At 42.5% G+C, this 18,393-nt stretch overlaps 3 protein-coding genes across 5 annotated transcripts in view; 2 read left to right on the top strand and 1 right to left on the bottom strand.

The window, feature by feature from the left end:
• cped1 (cadherin-like and PC-esterase domain containing 1) overlaps nt 1–18,393 on the bottom strand; it is a 56,844-nt gene that overhangs the window by 31,041 nt on the left and 7,410 nt on the right. The gene's annotated exons all lie outside the window — the stretch shown is intronic.
• Nucleotides 1,001–4,385, top strand: LOC116058441 (zinc-binding protein A33-like). Its single transcript, XM_031311261.2, has 2 exons — nt 1,001–2,410; nt 4,370–4,385. The coding sequence occupies exon 1, from the start codon at nt 1,018–1,020 to the stop codon at nt 2,404–2,406; it is 1,389 nt and encodes a 462-aa protein (XP_031167121.1). The 5' UTR covers nt 1,001–1,017; the 3' UTR covers nt 2,407–2,410; nt 4,370–4,385.
• The window catches only part of LOC116058440 (nuclear factor 7, brain-like), an 11,801-nt gene continuing 555 nt past the window's right edge, over nt 7,148–18,393 (top strand). Inside the window, exons 1-2 of one of the 3 annotated variants that reach the window (XR_004895993.1) lie at nt 7,148–7,244; nt 11,352–12,819. Coding sequence is in view for 2 of the 3 variants with exons in the window: in XM_031311259.2 (XP_031167119.1) it covers nt 11,369–12,760 (1,392 nt within the window). In the remaining variant the exon portion in view is untranslated. Of the gene's footprint in view, nt 7,245–10,906; nt 10,957–11,351; nt 13,123–18,393 lie in introns of those variants that run through there. The other 2 variants (XM_031311259.2, XM_031311260.2) reach the window with 2 other exon arrangements.

The raw sequence follows: 18,393 nt of genomic DNA, 5'->3' as shown, positions 1-18,393 counted from the left end.
AAAACCATGATATAGGGTATTTCACACTGTTCCTTAAGGTCTCCTAATAGGGTATATAACATTGGTTGGGCTGAAAATGGCCCGGGTGCTGTTCTATGCTCCCTATTGCAACCCTGTGGAATAGCACTAGAATGAAACGACTGCAAGCTGATTGGTTGGTTTACAACGAGGCAGTGTTGCTGCACATGAAGAGAGAGGGGAGGGGTTGCTCCTCTCAGCATACGGCGATGCCTGGCTCCTCTGCTCCTCAGTCACACAACAGAACAGATGGAAAGAAATACACTACCGGTCAAAAGTTTGGGGTCACTTAGAAATGTCCATTCCAGACAGAATACCAGCTGAGATCAGTTGCATTGTTTTTTTAATCAGGGCAGCAGTTTTCAGATGACATTATGCTCTTACATAATGTCAAAAGGTTTTCGACTGTTGTAGACAGAAGTGGCTGCAGAAACGCTTGAAATCCATGCTTGCTGGTCTAACCGTCATACCCAAATTAAAAGTGGTACAGCTCCCATTACTTTGACACTCAGGGGTGTGCCTGATGTCCCTGTACAGCCTGGAACCCTGCATTTACGACCATGGTTCATTTTCAATATCCTTGAAAAACTTCCAAACTTTCTTCTTTGTAATTCCCCTGGAAGTGCAAAGCTCGCAGCTAAACTAGTTTCTGACATCTACCTGACCTACATTCAGAAGACCAGCTGGTCTCAGACCAGCAGCTGTAGCTATGTAAATTTTGGGGCGTGACAAAGGTAGAGACCAGAGCCAAATAAGGTACAGCCACCGAGTTGACGTCAACTATTAGCTTCGTTGGGATTTGCCCGTTTTCAGAGTCAGTTTCAAATTGTGAGATTTGCAGAAGAAAGAGGTGTCAATGGGACTTTGAGGTTCAATATATGTCCTATTTACCCACCGAACTGTCGTTATTCAACTATGACAAGGTAAACTTGGTTTTGCATTCTATCACCACTTTAACGTCTTCTTTTTCTGCTGTTTTCAGCTGCTCTCAGAGACAAAATGGCTTCTATGTCAGAGGAGGATTTCTGCTGTTCGGTTTGTCATGAAGTCTTTAGAGATCCTGTTGTTCTGTCCTGTAGCCACAGCTTCTGTAAAGACTGTCTGAAGAGCTGGTGGAGAGAGAAACAGGCACAGGAGTGTCCAGTTTGTAAGAGAAGATCTTCAAAGGAAGAACCACCTCGTAACCTGGAGTTAAAGAAGCTGTGTGAGAGTTTCTTACAGCAGAGAGATCAGAGAGCTTCAGAGGCTCTCTGCAGTCTGCACTCTGAGAAACTCAAACTCTTCTGTCTGGACCATCAGCAGCCAGTGTGTCTCGTCTGCAGAGATTCAGAAAAACACTCCAACCACATAATCAGACCCATCGATGAAGCTGCACGACAACACAAGAAGAAACTTCAGGAAACTCTGGAGCCCTTAAAGGAGAAATTAAAGATTTTTGAACAAGTTAAAGTGAAGTGTGATCAAACAGCAAAACACATGAAGGTCCAGGCCCGACGCACAGAGACGCAGATTAAGGAGCAGTTTAAGAAGCTTCACCAGTTTCTAGAGGAGGAAGAGGAGGCCAGGATGGCTGCACTGAGGGAGGAAGAGGAGCAGAAGAGTCAGAGGATGAAGGAGAAGATGGAGGCTCTGAGCAGAGAGATAGCAGCTCTTTCAGACACAGTCAGAGCCACAGAGGAGCAGCTGAGAGCTGAAGACGTCTCATTCCTGATCAACTACAAGGCTGCAGTGGAACGAGTCCAGCAGTGCCCCCTGCTGGATGATCCACAGCTGCTCTCAGGAGCTCTGATAGACGAGGCCAAACACCTGGGCAACCTGAGCTTCAACATCTGGAACAAGATGAAGGACATGGTCTCCTACTATCCTCTGGTTCTGGACCCAAACACTGCTTATCCAAGACTGATCCTGTCTGAAGATCTGACCAGTGTGAGATGGGGAGGAGAGACACAGCAGCTTCCTGATAATCCAGAGAGGTTTGATACTAACCTCTCTGTCCTGGGCTCTGAGGGCTTTAACTCAGGTAATCACAGCTGGGATGTCAAGGTTGGAGACAATAAAATCTGGGTACTGGGTGTGTTACCAGAGTCTGCCCAGAGGAAGGGAGGCATAGGGTCTGGATTATGGACAATAAGGTTCTCTGGAGGTAAATACTCGGCACGGTCTCCATCAGCTCCAGACACTGTTCTCCCGTTTGAGAAGCAGCTCCAGAGGATCAGAGTGACTCTGGACTGGAACAGAGGAAAGCTGTCTTTCTCTGATCCTGATACTAACACACACATACACACCTTCACACACACTTTCACTGAGAAGATGTTTCCATACATTTACACTGTTGGTAATCTGAAGATATCACCACTGAAGGTCTGTGTGTCAAAACAACAGGTCTGATAGAGTCTGTAGTTTTAGGGTGGTGATAATAATAGTAAACAACTATTCACTTCTTAAACATTTATGTGGTCCATCTATTATATATTGAATGAATGTAAACAGAATAATGGTTGTTAATATAAAGGGTAGTAAACTGATTGCAGCGGTAAAGGAACATAACAAAAGGTTTTAAAAATATATATATTTAAACATGGATGTTTGTATAAAACATAATTGTTGTTCTGATCTTTCAGTGTAATATACAAAACTGGGTTTTTTTTCCCAAGTATTAGTGCTTTTTCAATGTTTTTGTTGCCTTTATTCGATTGTTTTAAAAAACAAATTGACATTTTTGTTGTCGTTTTTCGACGTTTTTGTCTCATTTTATGAGTTTTATTCCCGACAATTTTTCCGATGTTTTTATCGCTTTTTTAAAATCCATGCAGACATGCCCCCCCACCCTCCCTAGATAGTTGGAGATCTCAAACCCCCCCCCCCCCAATGTTGAACCCAAAGTTACCCCTTTGTGTTCTGTCTCCATTTAAATTGTTGTGATTGTTTTAGTGTTTAATGTCTGTGTTTAGTTTTGATGTAAGTCATTATTTTGAGATTATAACTGATTATTTTGAGATACTGAGCAGGGTTCGACATTACATTACATTACATGTCATTTAGCTGACGCTTTTATCCAAAGCGACTTACAATTAAGTGCTTTCAACTGTGAAGGTTCAAACTCTAGACCACAAGTAGTAAGTGCAAATACATTAGCTTTAAAATAGGCAAAGCTACAAAGAGACAAATGAAAGTGCAAGTTCAAGAATTTTTTTTTTTTTTAATTTTTTTTTTTTATCCGAGGTGTAGTCGGAAGAGATGTGTTTTTAGCCTTCGGCGGAAGATGTGTAGGCTTTCGGCCATCCTGATATCGATGGGGAGCTCGTTCCACCATTTGGGAGCCAGGACAGTGAACAGTCGGGATTTCGTTGAGTGATTAGTTCTCCCTCGCTGTGAGGGAGCAGCCAGCAGGTTGGCTGATGCAGAACGAAGTGGGCGGGTTGGGGTATATGGTTTGACCATGTTCTGGATGTAAGCGGGTGCTGATCCGTTCGTGGCCCTGTACGTAAGTACTAGTGTCTTGAAGCGGATGCGGGCCGCAATTGGTAACCAGTGAAGAGAGCGGAGGAGAGGTGTAGTGTGAGAGAACTTGGGGAGGTTGAAGACAAGTCGAGCCGCTGCATTCTGAATGAGCTGCAGGGGTTGGATGGCACATGCAGGCAGGCCAATCAGGAGGGAGCATGCAGGCAGGCCAATCAGGAGGGTGTTGCAGTAGTCTAGACGTGAGATGACTAGAGCCTGAACCAGGACCTGAGCCGCCTTCTGCGTTAGAAGGGGACGTATCCTTCTGATGTTATGCAGCATGTATCTACACGATCGGGTGGTTGCAGCAATGTTAGCAGTGAAGGAGAGTTGGTCATCAAGTGTTACACCCAGGTTTCTAGCAGTCTTGGTGGGGACTACTATAGAGTTGTCAATTGTTATAGTCAGGTCTTGGGTAGGAGAGCCCTTCCCTGGAAGGAAAAGGAGCTCAGTCTTGTCGAGGTTGAGTTTCAGATGGTGTGTGGACATCCAAGAAGAGATGTCAGTCAGACAGGCCGAGATACGTGCTGCTACCTGAGTTTCAGACTCAGGAAAGGAGAGAATTAGTTGGGTGTCATCTGCGTAGCTGTGATAAGACATAAGCAATGGCCCGATGGCCCGATGGCCCGGGACAGTAAGACTGTATGTCGGGCAAGTTGATTGTTCAGCCAATCAAAGTGAGGAGTCAGTTCCTTGTAATTTGATGCTAACGTTGGGTGCAACTCTCCACCCACTCACACCTGTAACCACGGAGACACAGCAGCAGGCTCCACCCACTCACCTGTAACCACGGAGACACAGCAGCAGGCTCCACCCACTCACACCTGTAACCACCGAGACACAGCAGCAGCACACACACACAGACAGAGACACACACACACCTGTTTTGCCCAAACGAAAAACCGTGGGTAAACAGTGATGTACGCGTGAAATTGTATGAGAGGACAGTGGCTTTTAAATCTGGGGATGATGCTCGTTATAAGAACGCGAGATACGAGCTCAGGAATGCAATCAAGTCCGCTAAAAAACAACACCGGGACAAGATAGAGCGATACTGTTCCGAAGGGACGGTTACAGCTACAAGACCAAACCTAGTAACGTCACAACAACTTCTGCTTCCTTCCCAGACGACTTGAACATTTTTTATGCTCGTTTTGAATGTGCTGCTAAGACACTGGCGCTGGGTTCATCTCCAACTGGGGATGTGCACGTCAAAGCACCTCCAATTAGGAACACACACACACAGACACATCATCTCCAACTGGGAATCTGTTCAGCAGGCACATCAGGTCTCAGTCACAGACACACGTAAAGTTTTTAAATCTGTGAAAATAGGGAAGGCTGCTGGGCCTGATGGCATTACTCCAGGAGTCCTAAGGACATGTTATAGCCAACCTACCTCTGTTTTCACTGACATTTCTAACTTGTCACTGTCTCTTTGTGTGGTTCCGAATTGTTTTAAAAAATCAATCATGATTCCTGTCCCTAAGAAAACGACTGCCACCTGTATGAATGATTTTAGACCTGTAGCATTGACTTCTGTGATTATAAAGTGTTTTGAACAGCTTGTGAAGACATATATCAACAACAGCATACCTGTCTCAACTGATCCATTACAATCTGCATACAGATCACATAGAGCTGTGGGTGATGCTGTATCCCTGGCTTTACATACTGTGCTCCAACATCTAGAGGGCAGGGATAAGTATGTCAGGATGCTATTTGTTGATTATAGCAGTGCCTTTAATACTATTAGACCTTCTATTTTAATACCTAAGCTGTTAGACCTGGGCCTCTGCAATTCTATCTGCAGGTGGATACAGGACTTCCTAACAGGCCGCCCCCAGACAGTTAGAGTTGGCACCACATACTCAGCTTCTGTAGTGTTAAACACTGGAGCACCTCAAGGCTGCTGTCTCAGTCCTCTATTATACAGTCTGTATACCTATGATTGTATTGCAAAACATCCCACTAATAGTATGGTGAAATTTGCAGACTATACTACTGTGATAGGACTCATTGACAGCAATAAGGTAACTGCCTACAGGGATGAGGTGAGTAATCATGATACATAGAACTGAATGTATTTGTCTTTTGACATTAATAAATGTCTGTGGTGTGAAATAAAAGCAGTCTTGATCATTGGTAACATTCAGCTCCACCCACTCACACCTGTGATCATGTGGTGCCAAAGAAATTATTTTTCTCTTAATGTGGAGAAAACTAAGGAGGTCATCATAGATTTTAGAAGGAACAAATCCACACATACACCTGTCCTTATTAACAACTCTCCAGTTGAAATTGTCAACACCTTTAAGTTCTTAGGCATCCTAATTTCAGACACCCTTTCATGGTCCTTCCATACCAGCTGTGCCATTAAAAAGGCACATCAGAGGCTTTATTTTCTGAGGTGATTCAAGAAATACGGTATGTCCCTTTACATTCTACAGAACTTTTACCGCTGTACAATTGAGAGTATACTGACAGGCAACATTGTAGTGTGGTTTGGCAGGGCTACTACACATGACCTTAATCTTCTGACAAAAGTAGTCAAAACTGAATCTAAAATCATCGGGGTTCCACTTGAACCGCTCCAACACATTTACTAGAAACACAGCACTAAGAAGGCACAAGGTATTATGCAGGATTCTAGTTATCCTGCACACAGTCTCTTCTCCCACCTTCCATCAGGGAGACGTTTGCAGAGCATCCCAATGCGCACAAAAACGTTTTAGGGCTAGTTTTTACCCCCAGGTAATAAGGTTATTGAGTGATAGCACAACAGGAAGGAGGGCTGTGGTCTGAAATTAGTCAATATGTCTATTGTGCTTGGATATTTCTAGATGTTTTTAAATGCTATTTATCTTTTTTGAAATTGTTATTATTGACTGGTGCTGAGAGGCAAGGCACATTGTATTATATTGCTGTGGTACTTCGTATTAATATGCATATGACAATAAAATTGAATTTAACTGAACATCTAAACATCTGGGAGGTGAACTTTGATCGCAGCGTGAACACTTTTATTTGACCGTTGCTGCACTTCTCTCGCTGCATTTCCTGTCTCCTGTCTGCTGCACACTTTAAAAATAAGACAAACAAATTCAGCATGAAATGCTTTAAAAAGGTTTTCCTCTGAAACATCCTGGCTGAGTCTGCTTCCTAGAGAGTGAGAGCATTTCACCGTTTGATTTCTCTGTTAAAGAGACACGACACCGGTGTGTTTGTATGAGCTTCTCTACAGTCAGTCAGTGTGTTTACATGCAGTTTAAAAACCCATTATATTCAGGATAAGGTAATACCCTGATTTCTCAAACGCCATGTAAACATCTTCACAGCCCGGTTAGAATCAGAGTTCTTATAACCCGTTAACAGAGCTAGAGAACTCCTTCAGTAACCGGGGGATTCCTGCATGTTTACACCTTAACTGGGCTATGAAAGAGCTGAAAAACGTATAAATGTAGCGTACACTTAAACTGATATATGTTTTTAGAAGCCTAAAATATGCAGCTGCCCCCGTATGCAGCAGCATATTGCTGAGCTTCTGACTATAGAGAAGTATCTCATAAAACTATGCTTCATAACATCTGAACTGTCCCTTTAAGATAAAACTTATCAGCTGCCTGAGAAAGCTCACATTACATTATATCATCTGAGACAGACCAGGTAAACATGTTTGTTCCTGTTGAGTGGTCAGTGAGAAGAGACGCACCGACAGACAGACGGTAAGATTTACCTTTTATTACAAAGCTGTGACTTTAACTGAGGGAGGATAGTTACAGGAAGGAGCTCTGAAGTACTGAAGAAGTGAAATACTTTAACTGTAATCTGCTGCAGACTGAAAAATATTTAGAGACTCAAAGTTAAAGCAATTGAGGCAACTTTCTGCAGCAGGGAGGGGCACACGGGAGACGTTACTTCGGTAAAGTTGGAAAGATACTGACAGATTTGAACTTCCAGGATCAATAACTTCTGAGCAAAATGTTATTAAATCATGAACAACGCATATTTCCTACCGTAGTAAGGTAAACAACAAGCTACAAACCGTCTACACACTACACCACCTTAGGGACCGTCTACACACTACAACACCTTAGGGACCGTCTACACACTACACCACCTTAGAGACCGTCTACACACTACACCACCTTAGGGACCGTCTACACACTACACCACCTTAGGGACCGTCTACACACTACACCACCTTAGGGACCGTCTACACACTACAACACCTTAGGGACCGTCTACACACTACAACACCTTAGGGACCGTCTACAGACTACACCACCTTAGGGACCGTCTACAAGCTACAACACCTTAGGGACCGTCTACACACTACACCACCTTAGGGACCGTCTACACACTACAACACCTTAGGGACCGTCTACACACTACAACACCTTAGGGACCGTCTACAGACTACACCACCTTAGGGACCGTCTACAAGCTACAACACCTTAGGGACCGTCTACACACTACACCACCTTAGGGACCGTCTACACACTACACCACCGTAGGGACCGTCTACACACTACAACACCTTAGGGACCGTCTACACACTACACCACCTTAGGGACCGTCTACAGACTACACCACCTTAGGGACCGTCTACAGACTACACCACCTTAGGGACCGTCTACAAGCTACAACACCTTAGGGACCGTCTACACACTACACCACCTTAGGGACCGTCTACACACTACACCACCGTAGGGACCGTCTACACACTACAACACCTTAGGGACCGTCTACAAGCTACAACACCTTAGGGACCGTCTACACACTACACCACCTTAGGGACCGTCTACACACTACACCACCGTAGGGACCGTCTACACACTACAACACCTTAGGGACCGTCTACACACTACACCACCTTAGGGACCGTCTACAGACTACACCACCTTAGGGACCGTCTACAGACTACACCACCTTAGGGACCGTCTACAAGCTACAACACCTTAGGGACCGTCTACACACTACACCACCTTAGGGACCGTCTACACACTACACCACCTTAGGGACCATCTACAAACTACAACACCTTAGGGACCGTCTACACACTACAACACCTTAGGGACCGTCTACACACTACAACACCTTAGGGACCGTCTACAGACTACACCACCTTAGGGACCGTCTACAGACTACACCACCTTAGGGACCGTCTACAAACTACAACACCTTAGGGACCGTCTACAAACTACACCACCTTAGGAACCATCTACAAACTACAAAACCTTAGGGACCGTCTACAAGCTACAACACCTTAGGGACCGTCTACACACTACAACACCTTAGGGACCGTCTACACACTACAACACCTTAGGGACCGTCTACACACTACAACACCTTAGGGACCGTCTACAAGCTACAACACCTTAGGGACCGTCTACAAGCTACAACACCTTAGGGACCGTCTACAAGCTACAACACCTTAGGGACCGTCTACACACTACAACACCTTAGGGACCGTCTACACACTACACCACCTTAGGGACCGTCTACAAACTACAACACCTTAGGGACCGTCTACAAACTACAACACCTTAGGGACCGTCTACAAACTACAACACCTTACTACAACACCTTAGGAACCATCTACAAACTACAACACCTTAGGGACTGTCTACAAACTACAACACCTTACTACAACACCTTAGGAACCATCTACAGACTACACCACCTTAGAGACCGTCTACACACTACAACACCTTAGGGACCGTCTACACTAGGGATGTCCCGATCAGGTTTTTTTGCCCTCGAGTCCGAGTCATTTGATTTTGAGTATCTACCGATACCGAGTCCCGATCCGATACTTCTATAATAATTCAACTTTATAATACCTCCAGACCGCAGACATACTCGCGCTTTCCGCTTCAAGCTGCTTCCGTGTTCTACTTTGCCGGCATTTAACCAATAGCGTCTCTGCAACAAAGTGATGTCATGCCGCACGCGTTGCTGTTTCTGTGTGGAGTCCAAAGGGTCTAACTCTGGCCACCGCATAACTATAGATGTGTTAAAAAATAATGAGAATATATATACATATATATCCCAGTCCTGATCCGGAGGTAACATCCCATTCCGATAGAGTCTGAAACCACGTGATCGGGCCCGATTTCCGATCACGTGATCGGATCTGGACATCCCTAGTCTACACACTACACCACCTTAGGGACCGTCTACACACTACAACACCTTAGGGACCGTCTACACACTACAACACCTTAGGGACCGTCTACACACTACAACACCTTAGGGACCGTCTACAAAATACAACACCTTACAGACCGTCTACAAACTACAACACCTTAGGGACCGTCTACACACTACAACACCTTAGGGACCGTCTACAAACTACAACACCTTAGGGACCGTCTACAAACTACAACACCGACAACAGATACAACAACAATATTTATTAAGTTAATGATGAAATAAGGTAGTGTCTCCAAAGTTATCTCAATTATAACGTTATCCTGCTGGTTGTAGTACAGCAATTACTTTAACAAAATAAGCATATTCATTCCCTCTCCTGGAACCATCACCTTATCGTGGTGGAGAGGTTTGTGTGTCCCTATGAACCTGAGGGCTGTGTTGTCTGGAGCTTTGTGCTCCTGGTAGGGTCTCCCAAGGCAAAGTGGTCTCAGGGGAGGGGCCAGACAAAGAATGGTTCAAAAACCCTATGAAAAAACGAGGTAGAGATGGAGTGACCCTGCCCGGAGGAAGCCCGGGGCCCCCGTCTGGAGCCAGGCCCAGATGGAGGGCCCGTCAGCGAGCGCCTGGTGGCCGGGTTTGCCACGGAGCCCGGCCGGGCACAGCCCGAAATAGCTACGTGGCACCTCTCTCTCCAACCCATGGGCCCACCACCTGTGGGAGAAACCGCTGGGGTCGGGTGCGCCGCTGCTCCTTCGCGTCGAAAGGAGCCAGTTGAGGTGGTTCGGGCATCTGGTAAGGATGCCCCCTGGGCGCCTCCCTAGGGAGGTGTTCCAGGCACGTCCAGCTGGGAGGAGGCCTCGGGGAAGACCCAGGACTAGGTGGAGGGATTATATCTCCAACCTGGCCTGGGAACGCCTCGGGATCCCCCAGTCGGAGCTGGTTAATGTGGCTCGGGAAAGGGAAGTTTGGGGTCCCCTGCTGGAGCTGCTACCCCCGCGACCCGTTACCGGATAAGCGGAAGAAGATGGATGGATGGATGGATGGATGGCATATTCATAATTTTGGGGAATATTTTTTGATAAAAACATTTGATATGTCATAATTACGCCATGTGTGATTTAATAACATTTTGCTCAGAAGGTATTGCTCGCAAAAAATTCAAATCTGTGAATGTCTTTCCAACTTTACCAAAGTACATTACATCATCTGAGACAGACCAGGAAACCAGTTAGTTCCTGTTGAGTTGTCTGTGAGAAGAGACGCACCGACACACAGACAGTAAGATTTACCTTTTATTACAAAGCTGTGACTTTAACTGAGGGAGGATAGTTACAGGAAGGAGCTCTGAAGTACTGAAGAAGTGAAATACTTTAACTGTAATCTGCTGCAGACTGAAAAACACTAAAATACTCAAAGACTCAAAGTTAAAGTAACTGAGGCAACTTTCTGCAGCAGGGAGGGGCACACAGGAGACGTTTACCTTCTGGGCTTTCTGCAGAAATCTCTTAGGTTTAGACAACAACACTACTTAGTTAAGTTTAGGAAAAGATATGGGTTTGGGTTAAAATAAACCCTTCTGGCAGACCGTCCTGAAGGCAAACTTGTCCCGTGTGCAAGGGACGGAAAAACAACTGACTTCCTGTTTTAACGTCTGCTGTTTCTGCTGTTTTCAGCTGCTCTCAGAGACAAAATGGCTTCCATGTCAGAGGAGGATTTCTGCTGTTCGGTCTGTCATGAAGTCTTTAGAGATCCTGTTGTTCTGTCCTGTAGCCACAGCTTCTGTAAAGACTGTCTGCAGAGCTGGTGGACAGAGAAACCAACACAGGAGTGTCCAGTTTGTAAGAAAATATCTTTGAATTCAAAACCACCTTTAAACCGTGTGTTAAAGAACCTGTGTGAGGCCTTCTTACAGCAGAGAGATCAGAGAGCTTCAGAGGCTCTCTGCAGTCTGCACTCTGAGAAACTCAAACTCTTCTGTCTGGATCATCAGCAGCCAGTGTGTCTCGTCTGCAGAGATTCAGAAAAACACTCCAACCACATAATCAGACCCATCGATGAAGCTGCACGACAACACAAGAAGAAACTTCAGGAAACTCTGGAGCCCTTAAACAAGAAGTTAAAGGTTTTTAAACAAGTTAAAGTGAAGTGTGATCAAACAGCAAAACACATGAAGGTCCAGGCCCGACGCACAGAGACGCAGATTAAGGATCAGTTTAAGAAGCTTCACCAGTTTCTAGAAGAGGAAGAGGAGGCCAGGATGGCTGCACTGAGGGAGGAAGAGGAGCAGAAGAGTCAGAGGATGAAGGAGAAGATGGAGGCTCTGAGCAGAGAGATAGCAGCTCTTTCAGACACAGTCAGAGCCACAGAGGAGCAGCTGAGAGCTGAAGACGTCTCATTCCTGATCAACTACAAGGCTGCAGTGGAACGAGTCCAGCAGCGCCCCCTGCTGGATGATCCACAGCTGCTCTCAGGAGCTCTGATAGACGAGGCCAAACACCTGGGCAACCTGAGCTTCAACATCTGGAACAAGATGAAGGACATGGTCTCCTACACTCCTCTGGTTCTGGACCCAAACACTGCTTATCCAAGACTGATCCTGTCTGAAGATCTGACCAGTGTGAGATGGGGAGAGTATCAGCAGCTTCCTGATAATCCAGAGAGGTTTGATTCATTCTTCTCCCCCTCTGTCCTGGGCTCTGAGGGCTTTAACTCAGGGACTCACAGCTGGGATGTCGAGGTTGGAGACAGTACAGACTGGTCATTGGGTGTGTTAGCAGAGTCTGCCCAGAGGAAGGGAGACATAGACTCTGAATTATGGAGAATATATTTCTCTGGAGGTAAATACTCAGCATTGTCTCCAACAGATCCAGACACTGATCTCCCATTTAAGAAGCAGCTCCTGAGGATCAGAGTGACTCTGGACTGGAACAGAGGAAAGCTGTCGTTCTCTGATCCTGATACTAACACACACATACACACCTTCAGACATACTTTCACTGAGAAGATGTTTCCATACATTTACACTGATGGTAATCTGAAGATATCACCACTGAAGGTCTGTGTAACAAAACGACAGGTCTGATAGAGTCTGTAGTTTTAGGGTGGTGATAATAATAGCAAACAACTATTCACTTCTTAAACGTTTATGTGTTCCATCTTTTTATGTAGAAATAATATCTGAACTGAATGATAAAATAAGTTCAAACTTTATATCGGCAGCAGCAAACAGTAACAGGAGTCAGCAGATTAAATATGAAAGAATATAAACAGAATAATGTTTGTTAATATAAAGGGTAGTAAACTGATTACAGCAGTAAAGGAGACGGCTGAATGATATGTTAATATATGTAAATATGGATGTTTATATATGTAAATATGGATGTTTAGATGAAACATTATTATTGTTGTTCTGATCTGTCAAAGGCGTAATATACACAACTGGATTTTTTCCCAAGTTTTTATTCTTTTTCAATGTTTTTGTTGCCTTTATTCAATTCTTTTTGGAAAAAAAAAAAATCAACATTTTTGGCGCCTTTTTAAAAAGAATTGACTTTTTGTTGTTTTTGTCTCATTTTACGAGTTTTATTCCCGACACTTTTTCTGGCCCCCCCCCCAGATAGTTGGACATCTCAAATTATTAGGGCTGCAACTAACGATTATTTTCATAGTCGATTAATCCGTTGATTATTTTCTCGATTAATCGATTAGTTGTTTGATTTATAAAAATGTCAAAACATGGTGAAAAATTTCAATTCAATTCAATTCAATTCAATTTTATTTATAGTATCAAATCATAACAAGAGATATCTCGAGACACTTTACAGATAGAGTAGGTCTAGACCAAACTCTGTACTTTACGAAGCCCCAACTATTACAGTGGTTGCCTCAAGAGCAAGCATTAGCAGTAGCTATTGCGACAGTGGCAAGGAAAAACTCCCTTTTTTTGTTAGGAAGAAACCTCGGACAGACCCAGACTCTTGGTAGGCGGTGTCTGACGGCACCAGTTGGGGGAGTGGTGAATGGTGGCAATAATAGTCATAATAAAGATAGTGAAGCAGTGATCACAATGGTAGTCATAGTAGTTCATGTCATAGTAGGGCACAGCAGGGCGTTACGGGGTGTAGTGTGGCACAGCAGCCTGGGTGGACGCGGTTGGACGCGGCAGGACGCAGTCGGACACTCCACAAAAATGTGGATCAGAGTTTCCCAAAGACTAAGAGGACGTCCTCAAATAGCTTGGTTTGTCCAAAACTCAAAGATCTTCAGTTTCCTGTCCCAGAGGAGAGAAGAAACTAGAAGATATTCACATTTAACAAGCTGGAATCAGAGAAATCTGATTTTTTTTTAATAAAAAAATGACTCAAACGATTAATCGATTATCAAAATAGTTGGTGATTAATTTAATAGTTGACAACTAATCGATTCATCGTTGCACCTCTACAAATTATAAATAAATCCATATTACATGACCACTATCACTCCCCTCCCCAATCTGTCAGAGTTGAGTTGGTCCACAGGTACGCCGCGCAAATGTATAATTTGGGGGGGGGGGGTTAACAATAATCAAAAGTGACCAGTTTTATCCCCCAAAAATGTTATAATGATGAATTTAAAATATTAACTGCTATAAAAAATGATAAGTGGTTGGCTTTCTTGATTCAATGTAATTGGCAAGCAAAGAAAAACATTTTTTCACACAAGCCCCCCCACCTCTGGGTGAGACTTGGTTGCGCCCAACCCTTCTCTGTGTTTTCCTACGGCGGTGCGTTTCGTGAGATTATTCAGTAAGCAGAGAAGTGTAAGAGACCGGTCCACAGTCTGCCCTTCTTCTCCTAGAACTCGTATTTCTTTCAGAGGACTTTGTGCAATAAATCCATATTCTTAGATCCTATATTGATCGTCTTTTGTCCAAATCTTATTAATTTTCGGTCCTTTTATTGTCGTTAGCTGTGATGCTAAAGCAGTTTTAGCTTTCCCATGATGCTTTTGAAAGTTTTTGACCAATCAGAGGAGTTGCTTTCAGGGCCGTGAAATAAAGTCGGAAAAATACAAATTTAACCGACCCACAATGCTGCAATATATATAGTATTGATTTTGGCTTTTTGAATTGATAGACATTTTGAATTGAGACATTTGAAGATAGTGCTCACTGCTCATATGCCTACATGTATGTAGTTGGACAAGGTAGTAAATTACATTTGAGAAATCCCCTTGATTATGTCTGATATTTTTGCCAGGAGGACAGCACGGGTAAAGGGGGGGGGGGGGCTTTGAGGTACAGTGACCAGGGGCACCACATGGTCTTAATACGGGCCTGCTGGTGAGATACCTGTGTTATCTCAATTTACACCAATCTGGGGTAACAGCGCTTTTACACCTGGCAAACAAGATATGGGCTTCAAAATTTGGGCAAACAAAAGCCTAAGTAAAATTGCTGATTTATTTAACAATAACATTCTCATGTCGTTTGAAGATTTGAGGCAAAAGTATGACATCCAACCACAACATTTTTTGAAATACCTGCAGATAAGAAGTTATATATTTAAGATACAGAAATCTTTATCTCTACCTCCTCTTAGCTGTATAGAAGAAATAGCAACAAATCAACAACCTAAGAGGGGATTGACGTCAAGTTTTTATGCAATAATCATGGGTGGATCAGAGAGTAAGAGACTGGCATGGTGTGAGGATTTAAACTCTGTAATCTCAACTGAGGAACGGCAGAAGATTTGCTTAAAATCTCAAACACAAACAGTAAATTCCCATTTGAAATGACTTCAGTATAAGTGGATAATGAGAACATATGTAACACCAACTCAGCTAAATAAATTCAGCCCCAATAATCCCGAAAGGGCACATTATATCACTGCCTATGGGACTGCCCACAAACCCAGGCTTTTTGGAGAGAAGTGATGGATATGATTTTACATGTCACAGGTATAAAGCTATTATTAGACACCAAACTGTGTATCTTTGGCATTTTTCCCGTAAATCATAATCTCAGCAAATACATCTATGATTACTTTCTGCATCTTACAAGCTAAATACACCATAGCCAAATCTTGGAAATCCACTATCAAACCAAGTGTTAATGTCTGGCTTGCAGGACTGTCAGACTGTCTTGCACTGGAAATACTCACTTTTACGTTAAAGGGTAAATATCTCGTCTTTGACAATATGTGGAGATCCTTTAGGAGGAGCACCTTCTCTAAGAGGCTCCGACAGCTTCGGTGTCACACGGACCGCTACAGGAAATCATTCCTACCACAGGTAATTCAACTTTTTAACACTTCATCACTGAGTGTGAGATAAGACTCATAGACATCACAACTGCACTGAATGCACCTTGACCAACCTTGCACAACAGGTTTATCTACATCCTATCATTACTAGTCAGTAGGGCTGTCAGCATTAACGCGTTAATGGCGATGCGATTAAGGGCCGCCGCGATGCGATTAATTTTTTTTAATCGCATTAATCGCAGAAATTCAGAGAAATTAAAAGAAATTATTCGTTTGACAGCCCTATTTAGGAGTTACTAAACATTATATTGACTCTGGTAAGGAGAGGGATTTGTAGTTTTTTAGTTAGGTACTTGGAGGAATTGTGCAATAATGACAGATTCACACATTTTTCTTTTGTTTACAGTAAATAAATAATAACAAATCTTAAAATCAAGTTCATAAAGTCACTTTCTTTGCATTCATTTGATTCCCAATCAAGATCCACTGGTAAGAATGGCTTTCCATTGTTAATATGGACTTAAAAACTGTTCTGAAATGCAAAATAACAGAATTTTAATCATGTGATAAAATATGCGATTAATCGCAATTAACTATAGAACTTCAGTGATTAATCGCGATTAAAAAAAAATAATCGTTTGACAGCCCTACTAGTCAAACAGTTGTACATTTTTACTCCCCAACCTGCACATTAAGTTTATCTATAGCTATTGAAACAGTTGTACATTTTATTTCCAAATTGTATATATTTTAAATATTGCTCGTGCAGTATTCTATTATTATTTCATGTATATTGTTTCCTATTATTTAATGTATACTCTGTATGTGTGCTGTGTGTCTGATATTTTGCTGCTGCAACACCATTATTTCCCATTTTTTTGGGATCAATAAAAATCTATATCTATCTATCTATCTATCTATCTATCTATCTATCTATCTATCCATCCTATGGTGTTCTTAGAGGGGAGGAAAGCATTGGAGGCATGCTCTCCGTGTGTGTGTCAACCATCAACCAATGAGTACTACTATGTATTTAGTATACGTCTGTTTGTCTTTGCTTAGTTTTATTTGAAGTGCTTTTCTCTTTGGGATAACTTCGGGATAAGTTAACATTTGGACCATCGGTGATTCTTAAGGATGACTTATGTTGACTTACTGTGCCAAATATCGCATGTTACAGCCCTGTCATGTTTATGTTTATTTTACTGAAGATGAACCTCACTGTGGATTTCCCCTGAATGCAGAACGTCTGCAGACCGGCTCCGCTGCAGAACGTCTGAAGACCGGCTCCGCTGCAGAACGTCTGCAGACCGGCTCCGCTGCAGAACGTCTGAAGACCGGCTCCGCTGCAGAACGGCTGCGTGCTCCGCTGTCCGTCAATCCCCACCAGGTCTGGATTTGTTGCGGCACGGCTGCGGCCATGACTGACAGCTGTAGTCACTGTAGAGCTGTAGAGCTCTCCGGCGTCCGGCAACAATAGAAGCTCTGGTATCTGCTCCGGAGGGCTGGGACCGCCGGAGCTGATACTATTATATACTACTATATAGAGCTGATACTATTATATACTACTATATAGAGCTGATACTATTATATACTACTATATAGAGCAGATACTATTATATACTACTATATAGAGCAGATACTATTATATACTACTATATAGAGCTGATACTATTATATACTACTATATAGAGCTGATACTATTATATACTACTATATAGAGCTGATACTATTATATACTACTATATAGAGCTGATACTATTATATACTACTATATAGAGCAGATACTATTATATACTACTATATAGAGCAGATACTATTATATACTACTATATAGAGCAGATACTATTATATACTACTATATAGAGCTGATACTATTATATATTACTATATAGAGCAGATACTATTATATACTACTATATAGAGCAGATACTATTATATACTACTATATAGAGCTGATACTATTATATACTACTATATAGAGCAGATACTATTATATACTACTATATAGAGCAGATACTATTATATACTACTATATAGAGCTGATACTATTATATATTACTATATAGAGCAGATACTATTATATACTACTATATAGAGCAGATACTATTATATACTACTATATAGAGCTGATACTATTATATACTACTATATAGAGCTGATACTATTATATACTACTATATAGAGCTGATACTATTATATACTACTATATAGAGCTGATACTATTATATACTACTATATAGAGCAGATACTATTATATACTACTATATAGAGCTGATACTATTATATACTACTATATAGAGCTGATACTATTATATACTACTATATAGAGCTGATACTATTATATACTACTATATAGAGCTGATACTATTATATACTACTATATAGAGCTGATACTATTATATACTACTATATAGAGCTGATACTATTATATACTACTATATAGAGCTGATACTATTATATACTACTATAT

This window comes from Sander lucioperca, chromosome 20 (genome assembly GCF_008315115.2).
Source record: "Sander lucioperca isolate FBNREF2018 chromosome 20, SLUC_FBN_1.2, whole genome shotgun sequence".
Lineage (NCBI taxonomy): Eukaryota > Metazoa > Chordata > Actinopteri > Perciformes > Percidae > Sander > Sander lucioperca.
This window is presented reverse-complemented; position numbering and strand designations above follow the sequence as displayed.